At 37.4% G+C, this 20,101-nt stretch overlaps 1 protein-coding gene across 1 annotated transcript; it reads left to right on the forward strand.

Annotated features, from left to right (window-relative positions):
* The first annotated feature begins 1,839 nt into the window (after positions 1-1,839).
* On the forward strand, positions 1,840-19,037 carry LOC122655815. Its single transcript, XM_043850163.1, has 6 exons — positions 1,840-1,855; positions 3,666-3,840; positions 15,948-16,018; positions 16,186-16,321; positions 18,747-18,910; positions 18,942-19,037. Exons 2-5 carry the CDS (start codon positions 3,678-3,680, stop codon positions 18,830-18,832), a joined length of 456 nt encoding a protein of 151 aa, XP_043706098.1. The 5' UTR covers positions 1,840-1,855; positions 3,666-3,677; the 3' UTR covers positions 18,833-18,910; positions 18,942-19,037.
* Positions 19,038-20,101: the final 1,064 nt, after the last annotated feature.

The raw sequence follows: 20,101 nt of genomic DNA on the forward strand, positions 1-20,101 counted from the left end.
CGGTAACCCAAACAGATTTTCATGTTTTTTTGTTTTTAAAGAACAGAAGAACAGCAAAGAACAGTGTTCAGACCGTTACCAAACGCAGCCTTAGTGTCTTCAGGTCTCTCTAGAGGTATATTTATGTCTTCTTTGTGTTGGGAAAAACGGAGAACCGGTTTCACACTTGTGTGCAAGTTACGGGAGCAAGTAAGACACCTCCTCCTCCAACACTATTCACATGAACAGTGTCTATGATTAATATATGTGAATAGTACCATGTGAATTGTAACTATGCGGGTCCCACTACAATACAAAGCAACAGAAAATAAAAATACATTAGAATTTTTACGTGAAAAACCCTTCTGCCACTGAAGGGAAAAACTACGGGACCTCATCCAATCAAAACTTCCATTATCAATAATAATGAGATTACAACTTCTCTAGTTACCACCAGAGGATTATAACATCAAAAAATGACCCTCTTGGATAAACACAACACTCACCTAAACAAGTGGAACTACAGGAGTACAACCCTCTAACCCTATTACAAGAACACTTGGAACCCCATTCTCCCATTCTTGTGGGCAGGTACTCCCCTCACTTTGCTTGTATCTAGCTCTCTCTTCTTTTCCCCTATTTATAAGCCAAGGGAACAGGGAGATCATAGATGAAAAATTTCCGCGTCTACGCAAAGTTGACAAAATGGCCAAGGGATAGGCCCCATCCCCTTTCAATTTTGAATCCATAGTTGGCCTTGTTCACATCACTCTCTTGGGCATTTTTATCACCTCAAGTACAGATGACCTCAAGTGCACCAAAAAGATACATTTGACGGTGCACCTTAAAGTGATTTTGTTTAAAACACTCCCTCAAGTGCATGTGCACCATCAGATGTACTTTTTTGATGCACTTGAGGGTGTACTGTACTTGAGGGGATAAAGGTCCCTCTCTTGGACCCCTCCATGTGAGGAGGACCCCAACACTTTGTTATAACTGCAAGTTCAAGAAGCCAACCTAAGAGATCATATTAAAGTCGACCTATCAACATGTGATTATGAGCTCATATATCTTATCAAAAAAAAGAAGAAGATTATGAGCTCATTTATTTACAATGAAAAAGGTAGATGATAATTTATAGCGTATCCCTTTTTGATTCATCCTAACAATCCCAATCCATATAAAAAATAAGAAGAGTAACTGCTTAGCCTAAAGAGACATGAAAGAAGAGCAAGCCATGCTGGAACTAACAAATCGCTTGTTCCATAAATAGCATGACCAACAGTACTATCATATTTGCATCATCTTCCTTTTTTGTTGTTAAGTATCAGTATGTATTGTATTGTATCGGTTGATATGTATCGAAATCAATAGGTATCAATATGATACTTATTTTTTTTAAAGCTTGTACAGACCGATACGTTATTGATATGGTCTGATATAAGGCTGATACAAGACCGAAACATGTAAGATATACCTCCTTTAAACTTGCAAAATAGAAATCTTGAGTGAGATACGAAATTGAGAGTAACTAAAGGCCTTGAAAACTTGTTTTTGTCTTGGATATGGGTTGGAATTGAAGAAATCATCTAATATAAAAAACGACTCTAATCTTCACCATTTCAACAAGTTTTGGGGACTTATAATGTTCAATCACGGATCAAAACAGATTTGGGTAAAAAGTGGTAAAATTATAAATCTTTTTTTTTTTTTGGTAATGCGTCACTAAATAGGTAAAAAGACTCAAATCCTTGCATCAAGCTAATATATATCCAATATCAAACTAAATAAATATATATATATACACACACACTAGTAAACTCTCACGTGCAAATGCATGTGTCTCCTTTTGTGCAAGAGAAAGAGAGAGAGAGGGGTCAAACAAATACTTTCGATGAATTTATATCCAATATCAAATTAAATAAACTAATGAGAAATTAGTCATTACAAACTACAATCCTCAAGTCTAAAAAATGAAAAAGTAAAAGGAATAAAAAAAGAAGCCACGTTGATGATTTGAGCATACCTACAATAAATGTCAATTATTATCAAACAGTTTTAGCACATTAATCCATTTTTTAATATAAGACAGAATCCTATTTGGGTTAGGTTTTTATTTTGCAAATGTACATTTGTTACTTTCCCACAACAACCAAACTCTCCAACCTTTACTCTTTACCACCATTGGAAGTTATGGAGCAAGTTGAAGGCTTTAAAAGTAAAATGGAATGCTAGAAGGAGACGAATCAGAATGAAATTGAAAGACATAAGAAATTCTATCCTTCAGTGGAATAAATGGCCCTTGATAGGGAGGGATGGCTGAGAAGAATTTTAGTAACTGATCAATTGAGCATTAGGAGGGATTCTGTCGATTCGGGTTTCTATTGGAGGAGCCAAAAAGAATTTTCAGTCTTCAGACCCCTTACTGCCCACTACAGCAGTAGTTTACTAAATATGTACATAATTGGGATTTTACTTGTGATTGCAGACATGGTTCATTAGTGTCTTCTCTTCAATTATTAATTTCTTAGATCTGGGACTCAGAAATTGTAACAAATAGAATCCCTTCTTTAGACTTAACCACTGTACGGTTCTTCTATTTCATTCGAAACAAATCAATTTTATATAGTTTACAGAGTCATACATCCATGCATTTCTTGACCATCTTCATGTGTATCTTTAACGTATGTTATGTCTCTCCGATATGATATGATAAGTCTCTTAAAATCATCCGTCTAATACGATACTTGATACCGATACATAAATCTTTAGGTGTCACCACCAAACTCTGATACTATTTGTTGGGACTCCGGTAGAATTCATCCTTAAAAGTTAACTGATAAGGCGAGGTGTCCAAGTCCTTATAAGCTTTTCCATCAAGCTACATACTCATATTTGATTTGAGATTATTGTTTTGGCATGCAACCCCAACAAGTCTAACTACATGGGAAATTAACTCCTTTTCTCTGTATCTTTCTTTTAGTCTCCTTCTACCTTTTCTCTTTGTCATCTCATCTCTACTTCTGTGAAGTGTGGGTTAACCCCACAAAACTACCATTACCTATCAATCAATAATGCCTTGTTTTGGCATGCAACCCTAACAAGCCTAACTACATGAGATTATTGTTTTGGCATGCACTCTCCACCAGATTTTCATCCTCTCAAGTGCGGTGCACTGTCTAGTGCACATTCAAAGTGCATCCGACGATGGCCACTGAACTTGAAAGGATACATGTCTTAAAGGACATGTTCTTGGCCACCGTCGGATGCACTTTGCACCACACTTGAAAGAATAAAAATTTACTCCCCACCATCCCCATTGCCATGCTGCCATCCTTATTCTCAGCCCAGCCCAGCCCAGATCAGCCCATGAGGAGTAAGGTCTACTCTACCCAACTGTGATACTTCAAGGCCCAGTAGTTGCTCTTTCTTGGGATGTCTCTTTCTTTTCTTCTCGTGTCCTCTTCTAGTGTCAACTTTCAACGGGTTGTTGGTGGAAGCTCCAATCTCCATTCTCCGCTCTCCCCGCTTGGCACTTCCACTTTCAGAAAATTTCTCTCCTTTTCTTTCGATTTTTGTATACGCAATTACAAGCAAAGGCTTGTTGAGCTAAGAGCCAATTACTAGAGTCTCTGGTTCAATGGTCTTCTTCTTCGCAGTCTGATTAGTGGATTACAGAGAAAGAGAGACAAGGATTGATGGAAAACCAGCAGCAATCATGGAAGTTGAAATTCTCGTTCAGGAACGCGACCATCCTCGTATGTTCTTTCAACCTTGTCACTTTTCTTCTCTTGCTTCAAGGCTTCCTCGCTGGTATCTCTCTCTCCTCCAGAAGACTTAGTCCCGATCAACTCGATGCAGGTCCTCTTCCATCTCTTAGTCCCCTTCTTCCCCTTAAATGTTTCTCCCCAATTATTTTATTTGTTAACTCTTCAGTTCTCTTGTAAATTTTTATCTTTTTCAAGAACATTGGTTTAATGACTAATCATGCATAGCGGTTTTCCTAATCACCATGAATAATAGGTATTCCTTGAAAAAGTGTTGAGTATTTTGTTGGATCAAGTGGGAAAAATTTGGCTTCGCTTTGGAACTTTTAGTTGGGATGTGGAGTTGATGGGAGGAAATTTCAGTAGAGTTAGTATCCACAGCTGTGTCTGGATCTTTGCAGTATTCGCTTTGGTTTATTTTGGGATTTGTACTTGAGTTATTGGATTCGTCACTACTTTGTAGAATAGTGGTGGCAAATCGGAAGAGGGTATCGGGAACTCTTGGCTTTGGCCTCTATGTGAGTGAAAGTTTGGCAGTGGTATGTCTGACAGATTTTGGATTGAGATATCCTGCCCTCATCAGCTTTCTGTTTTTTTTTTCCCCTTCTTCAATAAAAATAGAAAGATAGAAGACTGCTGAGTGCTTATAATATTGCAAAAGGGCTATGTACGAGTTGTCTAAAACTGGTTTTAAGCGTAGGATCGATCCTTTGAAATAATAGAGAGATGACTATCATTAGTATAAAGGGATTGGTCGGGCAGGAACTGGTTTCTCTCAAATCTGAATCATTTTGAAGGGTGATTTTCATAGCTTATGTTTCTATGGAGAAAACTCCATTCTTGATAAGAGATATACAGAACCCAATCTCTCCAAGAAGAAAAAAATAATAAACTTGTCAATCTTGATAAAAGGTTACCAGATCCAAGGTGGGAAAAATATAGTACCGGAGATATGGGTACTGGTTGGGAGGGAACCACTTTCTCTCAATCATTTGTTGGGTGATTTTTTCATAGCTCTGGTTTCCATGGAGAAAGTCAATTCTGGATAAGGAAATCTAATTAGCCAACAAGAAAAAAAAAATAGTCATCTATTTGGTTTCGATAAAGAAGACCATATGCAATTCAGGAAAACTATAATTCAAGAGATCAGGGGACTGGTTGTGAGGGAACCAATTTCTCTCAATCCTTTGAAGGGTGTTTTTCACAGTATTGGTTTAATGGGATGTACGGAGAAAACTCAATTCAAGATAACAGAATCCTATCAGACAACTTTAAAAAGATAGTATACTGATCAGTATTGATAAAGAAGATCAGATGCAGGTCAAGAACTACTGAAGAACTAAAGAAAGATTGCATGAATAGCCAAAGATCCAATAAAAAAATCACGCTCTGCAACAAGGTGATAGCCAATGATAGCAAAAAAGAAGCCTTAACTGCAGCCAAGTAGAAAAAGCTACTTGTAGGAAAAGATGCACACATGCCCGCATCCAATCAGTAATTAAATCTACGATAGGCTTGCAAAAAAGAAGCCTTACTGTAGCCAACTAGAAAGAGCTACTTGTGGGGAAAGATGCACACATGCTCTCATACAGTCAATTATTAAATCTACAACATTAGACTGACAGTACTTTCCCAGTTGTAGAATTCCTCAAAATCTTGTTTCAAAATTAACTCCTAACTGAAGTAAAGCCAAAATATAACTCCAATTAATATTATAGAAACTCCTATTAGTGCTTGAGCCCAACCCACCACAAAGTAAAATACAAACAAAAAAAAAAAAAACCTTACACCAAACTCATGATTAAATTTAGTACCAAGAAAAAAAAAATACTCCTGATTAAATTAAAATTTCCGAAAGAGAAAACCCACTACAAGTTGACATGTTGTCAGTGGGGTGACATTGACTTTGGCAACTTGGGTTAGCTAGATATCTTCCTACCTCATATTTCTTTAAAAGGAAGTTGGATAAGTTTTCAATAAAAAATATGCTAACTACATTTGAACTTCTAAAAAGTATAAATTGACCTGAATATGGACTGAAAAGAAAATTTCCTATATGGCTCTCCACTCTTGCATAATCATTAGTGATAGAGTTGTTACCTAGGATTCCTGGAACCTGTATTTATGGTATAATGATTTTAATTTGATTAGAATAAACAAAGACAGCCAAACTAGACTTCTACTAAGTATGGTTTGCATCGAATATATTTGGTAAAACTATGGCCTTGCAATTGGTCAATTCACCATATCGAGCATCTGTTTCTATTCTACAGAGAAACTATCTGTTGCTAACCCTTTTCTCTGTGCAGCGTCGGGAATTGGCGCTATTCATTGGAGATACTGAATGCTCACTAAGCTTTTTTGTTTTAAGATAAAATAACAATTGTTCTTCTTCTACAGAGAAGTTGGTCATTCAAATTGGCTTTTAATCCATTTGGTAGAGATATTTGATTAGTGTTTCTTAGTGAATGATATTATTACAATCGCTTATCCCAAAAGCTCGAGCTGGGGTAAGGATTACAACAATGTGTATCAACACTCCCCCTGCAAGTGCAGGCCCACACATACACACACACACACATGGCTGTGCATGTGACACCGTCACGTGGTGGTGCTATCATGTGGCCCCAAAGGGCACAAAGTGTGGGACATAACACACAAAACTCCTCTCACAATACCAGGGATCGAACACCCAACCTCTTGGTTCTAATACCATGTTACAACTGCTTATCCTAAAAGCTTGAGCTGTTAGGTAAGCACTACAACAATATATATCAACAAATATGGCTGTCTGTTCCATCTTAGGTAACTCTGATTGAGAAAGAAAGTATCAGAAACTCAGGTAATTGGTCAGGTGAGTTTGATGGGTCAATGGTCTTGGTGCTTGTGAGTTACCGGATTGGTAAAGTCAGATGATAACCATGAATTCAAGCCAATGGTTCTAAAAGAAAGGGATGATGAAAGAGCTGTTCTATTTCTCTGTAAAAGGAGCTGATATTCTATGTTGGAAACTGTTAAAATTATAGTAGTGGTGACTGGTGTTGTTTAGTAACTATGGTGATAATTATTCTTGGTTGTGTTTATTAAGTGTGGGTTGTAGTTTATGTTTATTTAAGTCATAGGAGGGTACATTGGTCATAGTGTTTTTGTTTGGATATACTTGTAATTGCACCAATTAATTAGTTATAAATATCTATTATGGGCTCACGATTAGGGTAACTTGCACTCTTCTAATTGTGAGCCTATTCATCCTCTTTGTTGCTTTAAGCTGTAGTTGCTGGTTAGTCTTGTTCTAACATTTTCACATGGTATCAGAACACCAGTAACTACAGTTCCTTCTTGGTGTTTTGAGAGTCTAGTGTTTCTTCTGTGACTGTTTACAGCAGCTCTTGCCGCTTTTATTTTCCAGGATTTAAATCCTCTGCAATTCCTTCATGTTGCGGTGCCTTGCAGTTAGGGCCTGAGAGCTCGACATGTGGAAGATGCTTCATCCAACGGTGCGAGCTCGATTGACCCATTTTTTTTTTCTTTCTTTCTTTTCGAGCTCGGCACCATTGGATGTCACATCTTCCACGTGTCGAGCTCTCAAGCCCGTACTGCAAGGCACCGCAAGACTAAGGCACTGCAGAGGATTTTTTCCCCTATTTTCCATGGCTTTCCTTGTTTAATTATCAGATAAAACAAGTGATCCTCTATGGCTGGCCTTGCTACCTTCCTGTGGATGTAATGGAAGAGGTGGATCTAAAATTTTCTTTCTTTGAAGATATGCTGAACCTTCCTTGCGGCTTCCTATTTTTTATTTTTTTTGGTTTACACAAAATTTTTAATGACTCATGGTCCTACCATCTGATTCACACAAGTCTTTGGCAGTAGTTTTTATTCATCCTCCACTACATTCAATACAAAGTTGCATCTGATCAGACAAGTTGATGGTGAGATATCTTGGTTGCTATTTTTAGAATCTTGGTTTCTATGTTGGAACCAGATTCAGATCTTAAAATCCACCGTTGTATGAGTCTAAAATTTTGAAGTTCAAGTAGACTTCTCAAGATGTACACTCAACCAGAATGTTAGAGCGATCAGATTTGATTTGCTCTATGCGATTGGATTTCTTTTCACAGGACATATTCTCTCTTCTTGCAGCTTTTTTTTCCTCCTTGATCTACAATATTGGGTTTGGTTCTTCGACCAACAACTCTTGTTTCTGACCTACTATTGCTTATTCTGCATTTATTTATGGTGGTGATTATATACACACATCATTAGCCTGATTCTTGATATCAAATATTCTGATTTGATTCATTAATTTGGTGCTGCTTCTATCTTCATCTATTTATTATGGCTGACACTAAGCCTTCTATGAACTCTGTTAATGTCTAAATTACTTTTATCAAGTTGAATGGCACCTCCAATTATCTTCTTTGGGCATAGGCTATCAAAGTTTATATCAATGCCAAAGACAAACTAGATTATTTATCTTCATCTCCAACTTCTTCAACTGAAACAAAATATAAAGATTGGATCCGTGAGCATGATGCACTGCTCATATGGCTGTGGAATAGCATGGAACCATCAGTTGCTGCCAATGTCATGTTCCACAACACTGCTAAAGTTGTATGGGATGACATGAGGGAGGGCTATTCACAAGACAAGAATTTATCTTGTGGCTATGATTTGTATGAGAATTTCCCCCCCCCCCTTCAAACAGAGTGGTAAATCAATTGGTGAATATTATAGTGCCCTAAAGGTTATGTTGGGGGAATTAAATATCTATCAGCCTGTATCTACTGATCTTTGAGTGTTGAAATCTCAATGTGCAAAGTTTCAAATTACCAAGTTTCTATCTGGTATAGACCCTGAATTTGAGCCTGTCAAAAATCAGTTTCTTATAGGCGAAAAGGATCCTTCGATGAATGAAGTATTTTGTTGCATTCAACAGATTGTCTCTCCTTCCCTTGCCAAATCGGAATCCTCTCCTTCGACCAAGGATAGTTGTACATTTGTTAATGGTTGCACTGGTCGTGGACGTGTCTTAGGTTCTCTGGTCGCGGTCGAGGTTCAGAGGGGAGGGAGAGGACATGACACTAGTGGTCGGGGAGGACAACAGTCTAATCAGCCCTTACACCAACGCTCATTATGGCAAAGCCCAATCACACGATGGATAAATGTTGGGAAAAGTATGGTAAACCTGAGTGGGCCAACAGTTGGAAAATTCTGCAATGACTAATGGGTGTTCTGATATAGTGTCCTCAAATGATGCGAACGCTGCCTCTACATATGATACTAGCCCATCAGGCTCTGTGTCCCGAAATGACTATAACCAGTTACTTAAGCATCTTCAGTAGCTTGAAGCTTCCACTTCTTCATCCACTGCCACCCTTGCCCACACAGGTACGACTGCACTTCTTCCCTGCTCTTATATCAGTTGGGTTATAGACTCTAGTACATCCAATCATATGACTAGTAATGTGTTTTCGTCCTTCCATAAATCTGATCACCCATCCCAGGTATTCTTGATAATGGATTCTCTACTAAGGTTTTCGAACATGGTGTTGTTTTCTGCCACCTCATCTTTGTTATTATCATTTGTTCACCCTTGAATCTTTTTATCAGCGAGTCAAATTACTAAGACATTGAAACTACTTTGTTTCCTTCTAGGCTTCTATCTATCTTATTTTGTATTCCAACTTCCATGATCTTCAGACAGGAAAGAAGATTGGTGGAGAGCATGAGAACGGTGGTTTATACTATCTTGATGGTGATTGTGTTTCTATTGTTGTGTTTGTCACTTCTAGTGGTGTTGCCTCTTTGCATTGGCATTATCGGTTCCCTCTCTAAGCTTCAACACATGGTTCCTACGTGCAAATCTCTCCCGTATTGAGTGTGAAGCATGCGAGCTTAGGAAACACCATCATATTATTTTTCCCCTACGAGATGTTTCTAGGAGTTAGTCTTGCAATCTGATATTTGGGGTCCATGCCGTGTCCAGAGTTGGTTTGAATTTATGTATTTTGTAATCTTTGGTGGCGATCATTCATATCTTATTTGGTTATATTTGTTGAAAGATCGTTCATGTTTTTTTGTCTATCTTTCATTCCTTTTATAATGATATAAAACTCAATTTGATGCTTCTATTAAATTTTTTTTGGAATAATACTCAAAATGAAATATCTTCTTTTTTGCTTGGAGTATGGTATTTTATATCAAATTAGTTGCTCTTATACTCCTCAGTAGAATGGTATAGCTAAACGAAAAATAGACATCTCTTGGAAATTTGCTTGTTCTTTATTATTTCATATGAATGTTCCCAAACATTTAGGTTGTTTTAAATGCTTGTTATTTGATTAATCATATGCCTTCCTCTGTTCGTAATAATTTCTCCTATGAGTATTGTTCTTCCCAATTTTCCTCTATTTTCTTTACCATATTGTGTGGTTGGTTGCACCTGTTTTGTTCAAGTTTTACGACCAGGGCAGGATAAATTATCTCCAAGAGCTGTCAAATGTATTTTTCTTGGATATTCACGCATCCAAATAGGTTATCATTGTTATGACCCTTTTACCCATCAACAGTTTGTGAGTGCTAATGTTACGTTCTTTGAAGGTACACCATACTTTTCTACTGAGGGTCGTGACTTGGCAACTGACCTTTCCCAGTCACTTTCTATTCCTGCTGTAATTCCTTTTATAGTCTCTTCCTCCTCTAAAGTTTTCCAGTGACGTCCTAAACCAAGTTGACTTGTGACTTCATCTCCATCTGTATTGCCCTTTCCCGAATGCGAATCCTTGGCTGGAGTTTCTGCTTCTTCTTTGCACTTGTTGACTTACCAGTTTCTTTACACAAAGATACCCATTCTTGCACTCAACAGTCTCTGGTCACTTTTGGATTGATAATTTTGTTTGTGTGTCACATCTCCCATCTTCCCTTCATATTTCATAATTTTGCTTTGTCTTTGTCTGCACAATCTATATCAAAATCATATCAGGAGGCATTTTCTTATCTTGGGTGGAAGTTGACTATGGATCTGGAAATGATTACCCTTCTATCTCGAAAGACATGGACCTTGGTTGATCTTCCTCCAGGTAAAGAGGTAATGCAGTTTTGTTGGGTGTATACTGCCAAGTACAACCCTGATGGATCTATTGAGCGCCTACAGGCATAATTGGTGAAAACAGGGTTTACTCAGACTTATGGTATCGACTTCTTTGAGTCTTTTTCTCCTGTTGCTAGGTTAAACTCTGTCTGTCTGACAGAGTGTTTATTTCCCTCGTTGTTAATCTTGATTGGCCATTATATCAACTCGATATTAAAAAAAAAATGCTTTTTTCTATGTTGATTGCTTGAGGAGGTATATATGGAGCAACCTCCTAGGTATGTTGTTAAGGGAGAGAGTGTAATGTAAGGCCATATTACAAGTAACGTAACCCAATATTACCCACAATGTAATAAAACACAGGTAGTAAACAAATCCCTTAACCGCAGGTCAGTCTAGGCTTAACCAGAAATAGAAGGTGTAACAGAATAATAATATTCAGCCAACAGATGGACCTTAAACTCAGTTCAAGCCTAGGTCTTGTTAGGGTGGATTAACCCTCCAAGTTTGGGCTAATTCTGGTGGCCTGATGTAGCGATATATGCAGGTCACAAAAATAGAAGGTAAGGGCTGAAATTAGAAAGTATAAGTTTCAGACAAACCAGCCAACACTTTGATTCCAAACCAAGGTCAAATGAGGTTCTCCTTAGTTCTACACCTAGCTGAGTTGCCTTAGTTCTGAAACTCCAAACTACAGGCTTCAGAATATGGTTTCCTGGTGGTTGAATGGATGTCTTGATGATCAGATTAGAACCCCAAAATTACAGAACAGCAGGCAGAATCCAGCACACGAAATTAGAAACTAAACTGCTGCAGGTGTATTTGATCTTCCAAACCAGCAAGCAATCATTTCAATAGTTGTAAGGTTTGATGAGGACCTCCAACAAGTCTGTAAACTCAGCTAGGTGTCTCGGATTCTCTGTGGTAGACTTGGAAATCAAAATAGAAAGTAAAGGAAAGAGAAGGGAGATCGAGCAAGGGAAGGGGAATGAGGATAGGATGGGTCGGCTATCTCAGCCAAGGCATCTCACCCTTTCTCAGCCTTCCTCAGGACAATAGTTATTGCAAAAGCAAACTTCATTCATCATTCAAATCGTGGGGAGACCCCTTGGGTCTATTACAATATATAGGACTAAGTTACTGAAAATAAAACAAAGAATAACTTGCTGCCTAAGTAACTCTAACTTAGTTTTTGCTAGACAACTATTACAAGGACAATTTTGACTTACTAAAATAGAAACAAAGGTGCTGATACTAAAAAGGAAAGTAACTTAATTAAATAACTCACTAACTTGTTACCCAATTCAACTAAAAATAGAATCAAACTGAACTCCTAAATCCCCCACGCATAGGCAAAATTGAATCTTCTAATAAAGCTTCCACACAATTTGGTCTTGGGCCCCATGGGATCTTCTAGAAGCATTCCCACCAAGGCAATATGGACTGTGACACTGTTCACGTGAACAGTGTTTCGGTCTTTTCTTTTTCTTGATTTGATCTACATCAAAGTGTTAGTAGAGTGTGTAAACTTCAAAAAGTAATTTATGGTCTGAAGCAATCTTGTCGAGCTAGGTTTGGTAAATTTAGCAAGGTTGTTATTCGGTATTTCGGTATGGATTTACCCAATGTTATTTAGATCATTCAGCCTTTGTTCAACGTTTTGATCCCGGGGTTGTAGTGTTAGTTATATACGTTGATGATATTATTATTTCTGGTAATTACTCTTCCGGTATTGATGAGGTTAAATCTTATTTATGACAACGTTTTCAGACGAAAGATTTGAGACCCTCAAGTACTTTCTAGGGATTGAGATTGTGAGAAGTAGTGAAGGCATCAGTCTCTCTCAGAGGAAGTATGTGCTTAATCTCCCGTCTGAAACTGCGATGTTAGTATCCAAACCTATTGATACTCCCATGGATCTGCATCAACTGTTTGGGGTTAAGAATCAGTACATGAGATTGGTTGGTAAACTTATTTATCTAATTGTGTCCATGCCATATATTTCTTTTGCAGTAGGAGTTATGAGCTAGTTTATGGAAACGCCCAAACGGGCTCATTGGGAGGCAGCCCATGGATTAAAGTATTGGTCGGTATCGATACGATACTAACCCATACATCTCTTTTTTTTTTTTTAAATGTATTGTATCAAGTGTATCGATATGTATCGATCGATACGATATGATACGGTTGATCTGTATCGATACACTCGATACGTATTAAAAGTCACCATTTTTTGGGTTTCTAAGTGTCTCGATATGTATCGATCGATACATATCGATACATACCGACACATATCGGTACACATGACTCAAATCACATTTTACACAAAACACGAACCAGAGAGCACCTGCAGCGGAAAAACCAGGTTCTAACCAAGATGAAAACCCAGAAATTTTTTATTTTAAGCCCTTTTTTCACCCAAATCTTGTTAGGGCTTCCATTCCATAGTGAAAAACGATTCAAATAGTGGTGGAACTACATCATTTGCAGCAACCAACAACAAAATATCGTAGATTGAAGGAGTTCTTGAAGGAAAAGGTAGTTTTTCTTCTTCAAAAAACTTGATCTTTTGCTTCAAATCTTGCATTTCAGTTCTTTTTTTTTTGCTATGATTCAAGGAGAATAGGTTCAATTAACTATTAGATGCATGCATTGTATACATTTGCAAAGATTTGAACTCAAATCTACCATTTTTCACCCAAAAACGAAAATGACTTCCATAAAAGAACTTATGCTTGTGTGTATATATGTAGTACATTATGTATAGATTTTTCACCTACATATAAGAAATCTCATCTTTTATATTAATTTCAAAGTGCTGCACTTGTCTGATTATACATTAGTCACAATTTTTAGTGTATATGCATGATATATGACACATTGTTTTTGTGTCTAAAAGTGTATTTTCATGTGTATTTTGATCATTTTCATGTGTTTCTGCACCGATCGATACGTATCTCGGATACTTTACGATCCGATACATCTCCTAAAATTGTTTGACCGATACAATACCCGATACTGATACTTTAAACCTTGAGGCTGCCTGTTGAATTTTGTGGTATCTTAAAAGTGCTTAGGAAAGGGTCTCATATATAGGCCTAATAAAAATGTTGATCTTATTGGATACTCTGATGCTGACTGAGTTGGTGTTGAAGGTGATAGAAGGTCTATTATTGGTTATTGTATCTTCATTGGAGGGAATCTTGTAACTTGGAGAAGTAAGAAATAGACTACGGCGGCAAGTTCTAGTGATAAAGCAGAGTATAGAGCTATGGCTCATACGACAATTAAATTGTTGTGGGTGAAGTCTCTTCTTCAAGAGCTTTGGTTTCCTGTTACTAAGCCTATTGATATGTTGTGTAATAACCAAGCAACCTTGTTTTTCATGAGCATACTAAGCACATTGAGGTCGATCGTCATTTTGTACGAGATGTTGTGATGAAAAAATTGATTGCGACACCATTTGTCGCTTGTAGGAGTCAGCTTGGTGTATTTTCACTAAGGCGCTATTTCGTCCGGCCTTCCTTGGTGGTTGTTCCAAGCTGGACATGGCTGATATTATGCTCCTGCTTCAGGGTTGTGTTAAAATTATAGTAGCGGTGTTGTTTAGTAACTATAGTGATACTTAATTGTTCTTGGTGGTGTTTATTATATGTGGGTTGTTGTTTATGTTTATTCGTTATAGCAGGGTCCATTGAACATAGTCTCTAAGTGGTTTGAACATACTTGTAATTGCACCAATTAAGTAGTTATAAATATCTATTATGAGGTCACGATTAGGATAACTTGCACTCCCTTAATTGCGAGCCCATTTTCTTTTTTCGTAAATGTAAGAGCCTATTCTCCACTCACGGTTCTTCTTCTCCCTTTGTTTCTCTAAGCAGTGGTGGCTGGTTAATCTTGTTCTAACATTGTTATAGAAACTTTACTACATAAATGAACATAAACTAGCCCAATATGAGATTTATTTCAACTTTTGTTTGATTGTCTTCCCTTATCTTTACTAATTTTCTTAGAGAACTTTGTTATGGTATGATGGTTAATCTCCAAGGGAAGTTTGGATGTCTTATCTTGGAACCACCAGGTATGTAAGGTCAATTTTGGACCAGAACCGGGAACCGGCCTGCTAGGAACTGGAACTGACCCACCCAAAGCTTATTGGTCCGGTTCCAGATCTACCAATAAGTTGTTGCTCCGGTTCTAGATCTATCAATTAGGAATCGGTGGAACCGGAATAAATTCACATCCTAACCCTAGATATTTTATAATTCTTAAGACTCAAGGGTCATGAGCACCAAGGTCAAACCCTTTATAAACTAGTTCTATGATTTGAGGGGAAAAAAAATGAAGCATATCTCATGTGATTGATTAGTGTCTTATTATGTTTACCCAAAAAAAAAAGATTAGTGTCTTATTATGATACTATTAAATATATGTAGGCATGTGTTAGGGATTTTTTTAAAAGAAATTTTGGACTGCTTGGAACCGTTTAAGAACCAGAACTGGCCCACCCATTAGTTAGTGGTCCTGGATCTCAAGTCTGGAACCGATTAGCTTATTGGTCCGATTTTGGCCCTTATTAAATATATGTAGACATGTGTTAGGGATTTTTTTTAAAGAAATTTTGGACTGCTTGGAACCGTTTAGGAACCGGAACCGGCCCATCCATTAGTTAATAGTCCTGGATCTCAAGTTTGGAACCGATTAGCTTATTGGTCCGGTTTTGGTCCTGACCCCTTAGGGCTGGAACCATTAAGAAACCGGACCGATAGCCCAAAACCAGACCAATTGACACCCCTACATGTATATCATATTTTTAGAGTGACAATCAAAGTTATTAGCTCTAAGGTGGTATGTGGGTTGTGAGTAGCTGCTTGAACCAAAACATCCTAAACTGATATTTGTAAAATAGGAACATATCTTGTATGCATGTATTTTTTTCCCCTAATTTTCTTCAGAAACATTCTTTTTCTAATTTTATTCCATTTTTCAATTATAGCCTCATTAGAATCAGGGACATTTATTTCATGTTTTTCTAAATCATGGAATCAGCATTGAACTTGCTAATTTATGTGAACATATCTTTATATCAATATATTGAAGTGCAGTGAAACTGAGATATGTTAAGGAATCTGAAGAACTGCGCCGTGCTATGGAGCCCTTGGATCTGATTAAAAGAGTAAGTACAACTGTGTAGTACGATAGTTTAGAGGTCATACCATTACCTGTTCCAGCCAGTTTCTCTTGCTGAAAAGCTGGGTAATTCATTAAGTTTAGGGTTTTGAATTTGGCAAACATTCATGCTGAATCTAAAAAATCAATTCTTCTTAATTCATTTGTGTATAGGTAAGGGAAATCGAACAAGAAACATATGTAGAACCAGAGGCAGTGAAACCAAAAGCCACTAAACAGACTGCTGCAGTTGATCTATCAAAGAGGTTGACGAACTTTCGACCTATTAATGATGCTAATAGCCTGAGAGGTGACTGCTTGAGGCTCAATGGATCTTCTATTGCATCTTGTTTTAGTTTGGTTTTCTTTTCTTGCACTGCTTTAGCTACTGATCTCCCATAATAATTTTTGACATATGAAAAATCTGTGAGAAATACTACATGAGAATATAATTTGTTCTGGAATGTGGATCAAATATATGCTGGAACATGATCAGACCTTTGAAATTTTGAATATAATGTGAAAGAGCCAAGAAATTGATTAAAATTAAGCTCAACTAAAAGAAAACTTTTAGTGATATATTGTGCAAGTACTGTGGAGATTCAACCTTATTGAAGGCATGAACAGAGATAATAGAGTACAATTAGTTATGGATTCTATGAAGAAACTGCAATAGTGGCACAAAATGAATTGCCAAGTACAAAATAAAGCAAAAGAGAAAATTTTCAGATCCCTATTCCTTCAACTCTATATTTATGATTTAGATCTACTGACACGATTCCAACGGTCAAATATTTTACGAAGATTTTTGGGTCCTTTCACCTTATATAACCTCATTATTCTTTTCTATGCTGCTCTTCTACATGCTTTTGTTTATAACTGATACACTTGTGCCAGTTGGTCACTTGACCTTAAAAATTTAAACAGTTTTGTGCTTCTTCAAATGAACACTTTTGTTCTTGATGTGCTTTTCTTCAGGGAGCAGATATTGTTGTTTCTATGGGCTTTTACTTCATTGTTCCCCCTCTCCAATGACTGTTCACTAGGATAGAAGAAAAAAATATAAAATATCCATGCATCATGATTCAAAATTACCCTGCCCTTCAATGGGTGCAAAATAATAATTTATGTTCAATGTTCCCATATGCATCTTCTCTAGACATCATAGCTTGATATGGATAACATTTACTAAAATGCTTGATATGGACTAAATGAAGAGTCTTGCAAAGGCCATGGATTTAAACAATATAGAGCATTGTTACCATTGATGCTTTTAGATTTGTGGTCACCAGCGCTGACATCAGGGAAGGTTAAGAACCATTACATCAAGAGATGCATATTCAATCTTCCTAGCCTACTAGATATTCAGCGAGATCCATCTTCTAGCCTTGTTCTAATTTTTTGACAATATTGAGAATATGCTCTTTAATCTTACTGACCGCTTTTCTTGGTCTGCAAAATGTCTGCTAATTAGGACTAATGAACTCCAATTGGCCTAATGTTATCTTCTTAGTAAGGATGTCACCTGTTAATAATGGGCATGGATTATTCTAGCCCTATCACAGCCAGAACAGAACCATGCTACAGGCCTGCAAGGAGGATTTCCTCTTTATTGCTATTGTTATTATTATTATTATTATTTTTGTGGGGAGGGAGGGGGGATGGCATGTGGAGTCAGGGAGGGGATAACTGCCGTAGCTACATGTCAACTGTGCACTGATCTAAGTCATAACTTGGATTAACCTAGCATCACGAAAGTAAGGCCTTTTTGAATAAAGATACTGGTTAGATACTTTAATGATCATTTTTTGTTTCGGAGTGCCACAGGGTAGTAAAGTGTTTAGAGGGCGGGCCTCCGTGCAAAAGTAAAGGTTGCTCCACTGTGATAAAATGGCCGCGGGTTCGAGTATGGAAACAGCCTCTCTGCCAAAGCAGGGGTAAGGCTGCGTACATTATGACCCTCCCAGACCCCGCAGTGGCGGGAGCCTCGTGCACTGGGTACACCCCTTTTTTTATAGGGTAGTAAAGTGTTTCCTCTGTTTGTGTATTGCTGTTGGTGTACCTTGTAGACTTCTGCATATAATCTATGAAATTTCACTTGAAAAAAATATGTTGCAACTTGCCGTATGAGGTCATTTAGTTGAATTTATCCAAGTGTTGGTGGGATCATGCTAGTGTTAGAACTTAGAAGTATTGACCAAAGACAGGCTATGGCTTGTCTACAGTTCATCTGGACTTCGATGGTTTACATGTTTGCAAACATTTGTTTGGGTATAGAAGAGAAAAGACCATCACTGAGAACTTTAAGAGCAAAGCTTCTCTGCTGCTTTGAGATTGCGTGGTCGATCTCTTTTGAACTTTTTCTGTGGCATCCTAAAAATCCTGATCTCTGAAATGACCAACAGTATAGGGTTCTCAGAATACAGAATTGGTAAAAATAATTAATCAAGACTAAATTCAGAGTTTAGGCTAAATATAAAATATGCATTGTTCACCCCTGTTTCATTGTATAAATTATTGATTCAGGTTCCATGCCTTGTAGACTGAAAATTTAGAACCCCCTGCTCCCCCCCCCACAAAAAAAAGAGGAGAGAAAAAGATACTAAGTTGCTAGTTTGGACTGATTCTAGGACTTGGTTTCTGTGAACTTTTCTGGATGAACATGTGGATTCTGATATTCTGTTTTGTTTCATTAATGTAACAAGGTTGTTTCTCTTATATATTTGGACTTTCAGCTCTTGAGGAATGGCGTAAGCGGAAGATGGAAAGAGCCAGGCAAAGAGAACTTGAGAAAAATGGAACAGTCATTGCTCAAGCATAAGATCAATTTCTAAATTACAATTACAAGCCCAACTATGATGGAGTAGAGGATTATCCCTCACTCTTTGAAGGTGTAAACTCATAAACTTTTTACCAAAAAAAAAAAGCAACTCTTAAACTTGTTATATTGTAAAGCTATAGCTAACTTATTATTGTGTATTCTCGAGTTTCATACTCAATATCATGAAGATCTATATTTGCAATCATTCAACTCCCTATGCTTGTGTCATAATGACTTGGTGTGGTAAGTGAAAATTTATATGGATTTGCCAATCAATAAAACCGTATCTTTTCACTTTCTGGAGCAGTACTGGCAACTTGGTTCTTGTTTTGGACCTCAGAACGTTTCTAATGGCCATTAGAACATTAGATTTTGAAGCAAATATTACCTGATTATCCACTAGGTTTCTATTTTGGTTGTACCATACAAGTATGATACGGGCTCCAAGCTTCAAATCCTCTTTGTATGGAGACTTGGTATTCTGGATTCTGTTTGAGATTTGAGACTTGTTCTAACTTGGGAGACATAAAGTGTCCAGCTCTTATAGGTGGTAATTGGTATTGAAAGACAAATTATCCAATTTAAAATCCACCTTCTCCATTTCCTGGCCTTTTCATTGAAGTGAAACAGCAAAAATTGCAAGCAAAGTTTTCAGAACTACAAACTCGGGCTGGTGGCAGACCGAGATTTTTCGATCTCATCAGGGAGGTTCAGGCATTAAAACCATATATGGACACTTTGTGCTCCTGCAGGAAGACGTCCATGTAAATTGAGTTCTACCCAGCCATGACACTGCCTCACCAGTGCAAACTTCCTCTACTGTTGCTCATAGCACCACTGAGATGAGCACAAGTACAATTTTAACAGGATAAATTGTTTCAGAAAACATATACAGAACCGGCCTCATGCTCTTCTACTATGAGTACAGAAGCCAATAGCCTACATACCGTGCAGATCTCCTTTAAATTACTGAAGAAGACTTACCTCCCCTGAAAACAGATTAATCACCCTTAAACGTTTTACAAAGAATATCAGATTCATTTCCTCTCTAAATCCATCTCATCGTTTACCCTGAAAAATTAGTCCAGTTGTGGAACTCAAGGAATGATGCATCTATTAAGCCACATTGCCACAGAAGGCAGATGCAGCCATGCTGATCAACTGCATGCAAGTTCAAATGAATTCCAAGGTGAACTCTGATACTTTAATGTAATTGATAAGTATCTAACCAGGATGGAGTTACTAGAAATTGATGAATGATAATGCTTA

This window comes from Telopea speciosissima, chromosome 3 (genome assembly GCF_018873765.1).
Source record: "Telopea speciosissima isolate NSW1024214 ecotype Mountain lineage chromosome 3, Tspe_v1, whole genome shotgun sequence".
NCBI classification, from domain to species: domain Eukaryota; kingdom Viridiplantae; phylum Streptophyta; class Magnoliopsida; order Proteales; family Proteaceae; genus Telopea; species Telopea speciosissima.

What these genes read in the sequence shown, in the direction of transcription:
- LOC122655815 (XM_043850163.1), top strand. Translation starts at nt 3,678, where the DNA reads ATGGAAAACCAGCAGCAATCATGGAAGTTGAAATTCTCGTTCAGGAAC. An exon ending in TCCCGATCAACTCGATGCAG is followed by an intron (nt 3,841 to 15,947) that starts GTCCTCTTCCAT and finishes ATTGAAGTGCAG; the next exon opens with TGAAACTGAGATATGTTAAG. An exon ending in TGATGCTAATAGCCTGAGAG is followed by an intron (nt 16,322 to 18,746) that starts GTGACTGCTTGA and finishes TTGGACTTTCAG; the next exon opens with CTCTTGAGGAATGGCGTAAG.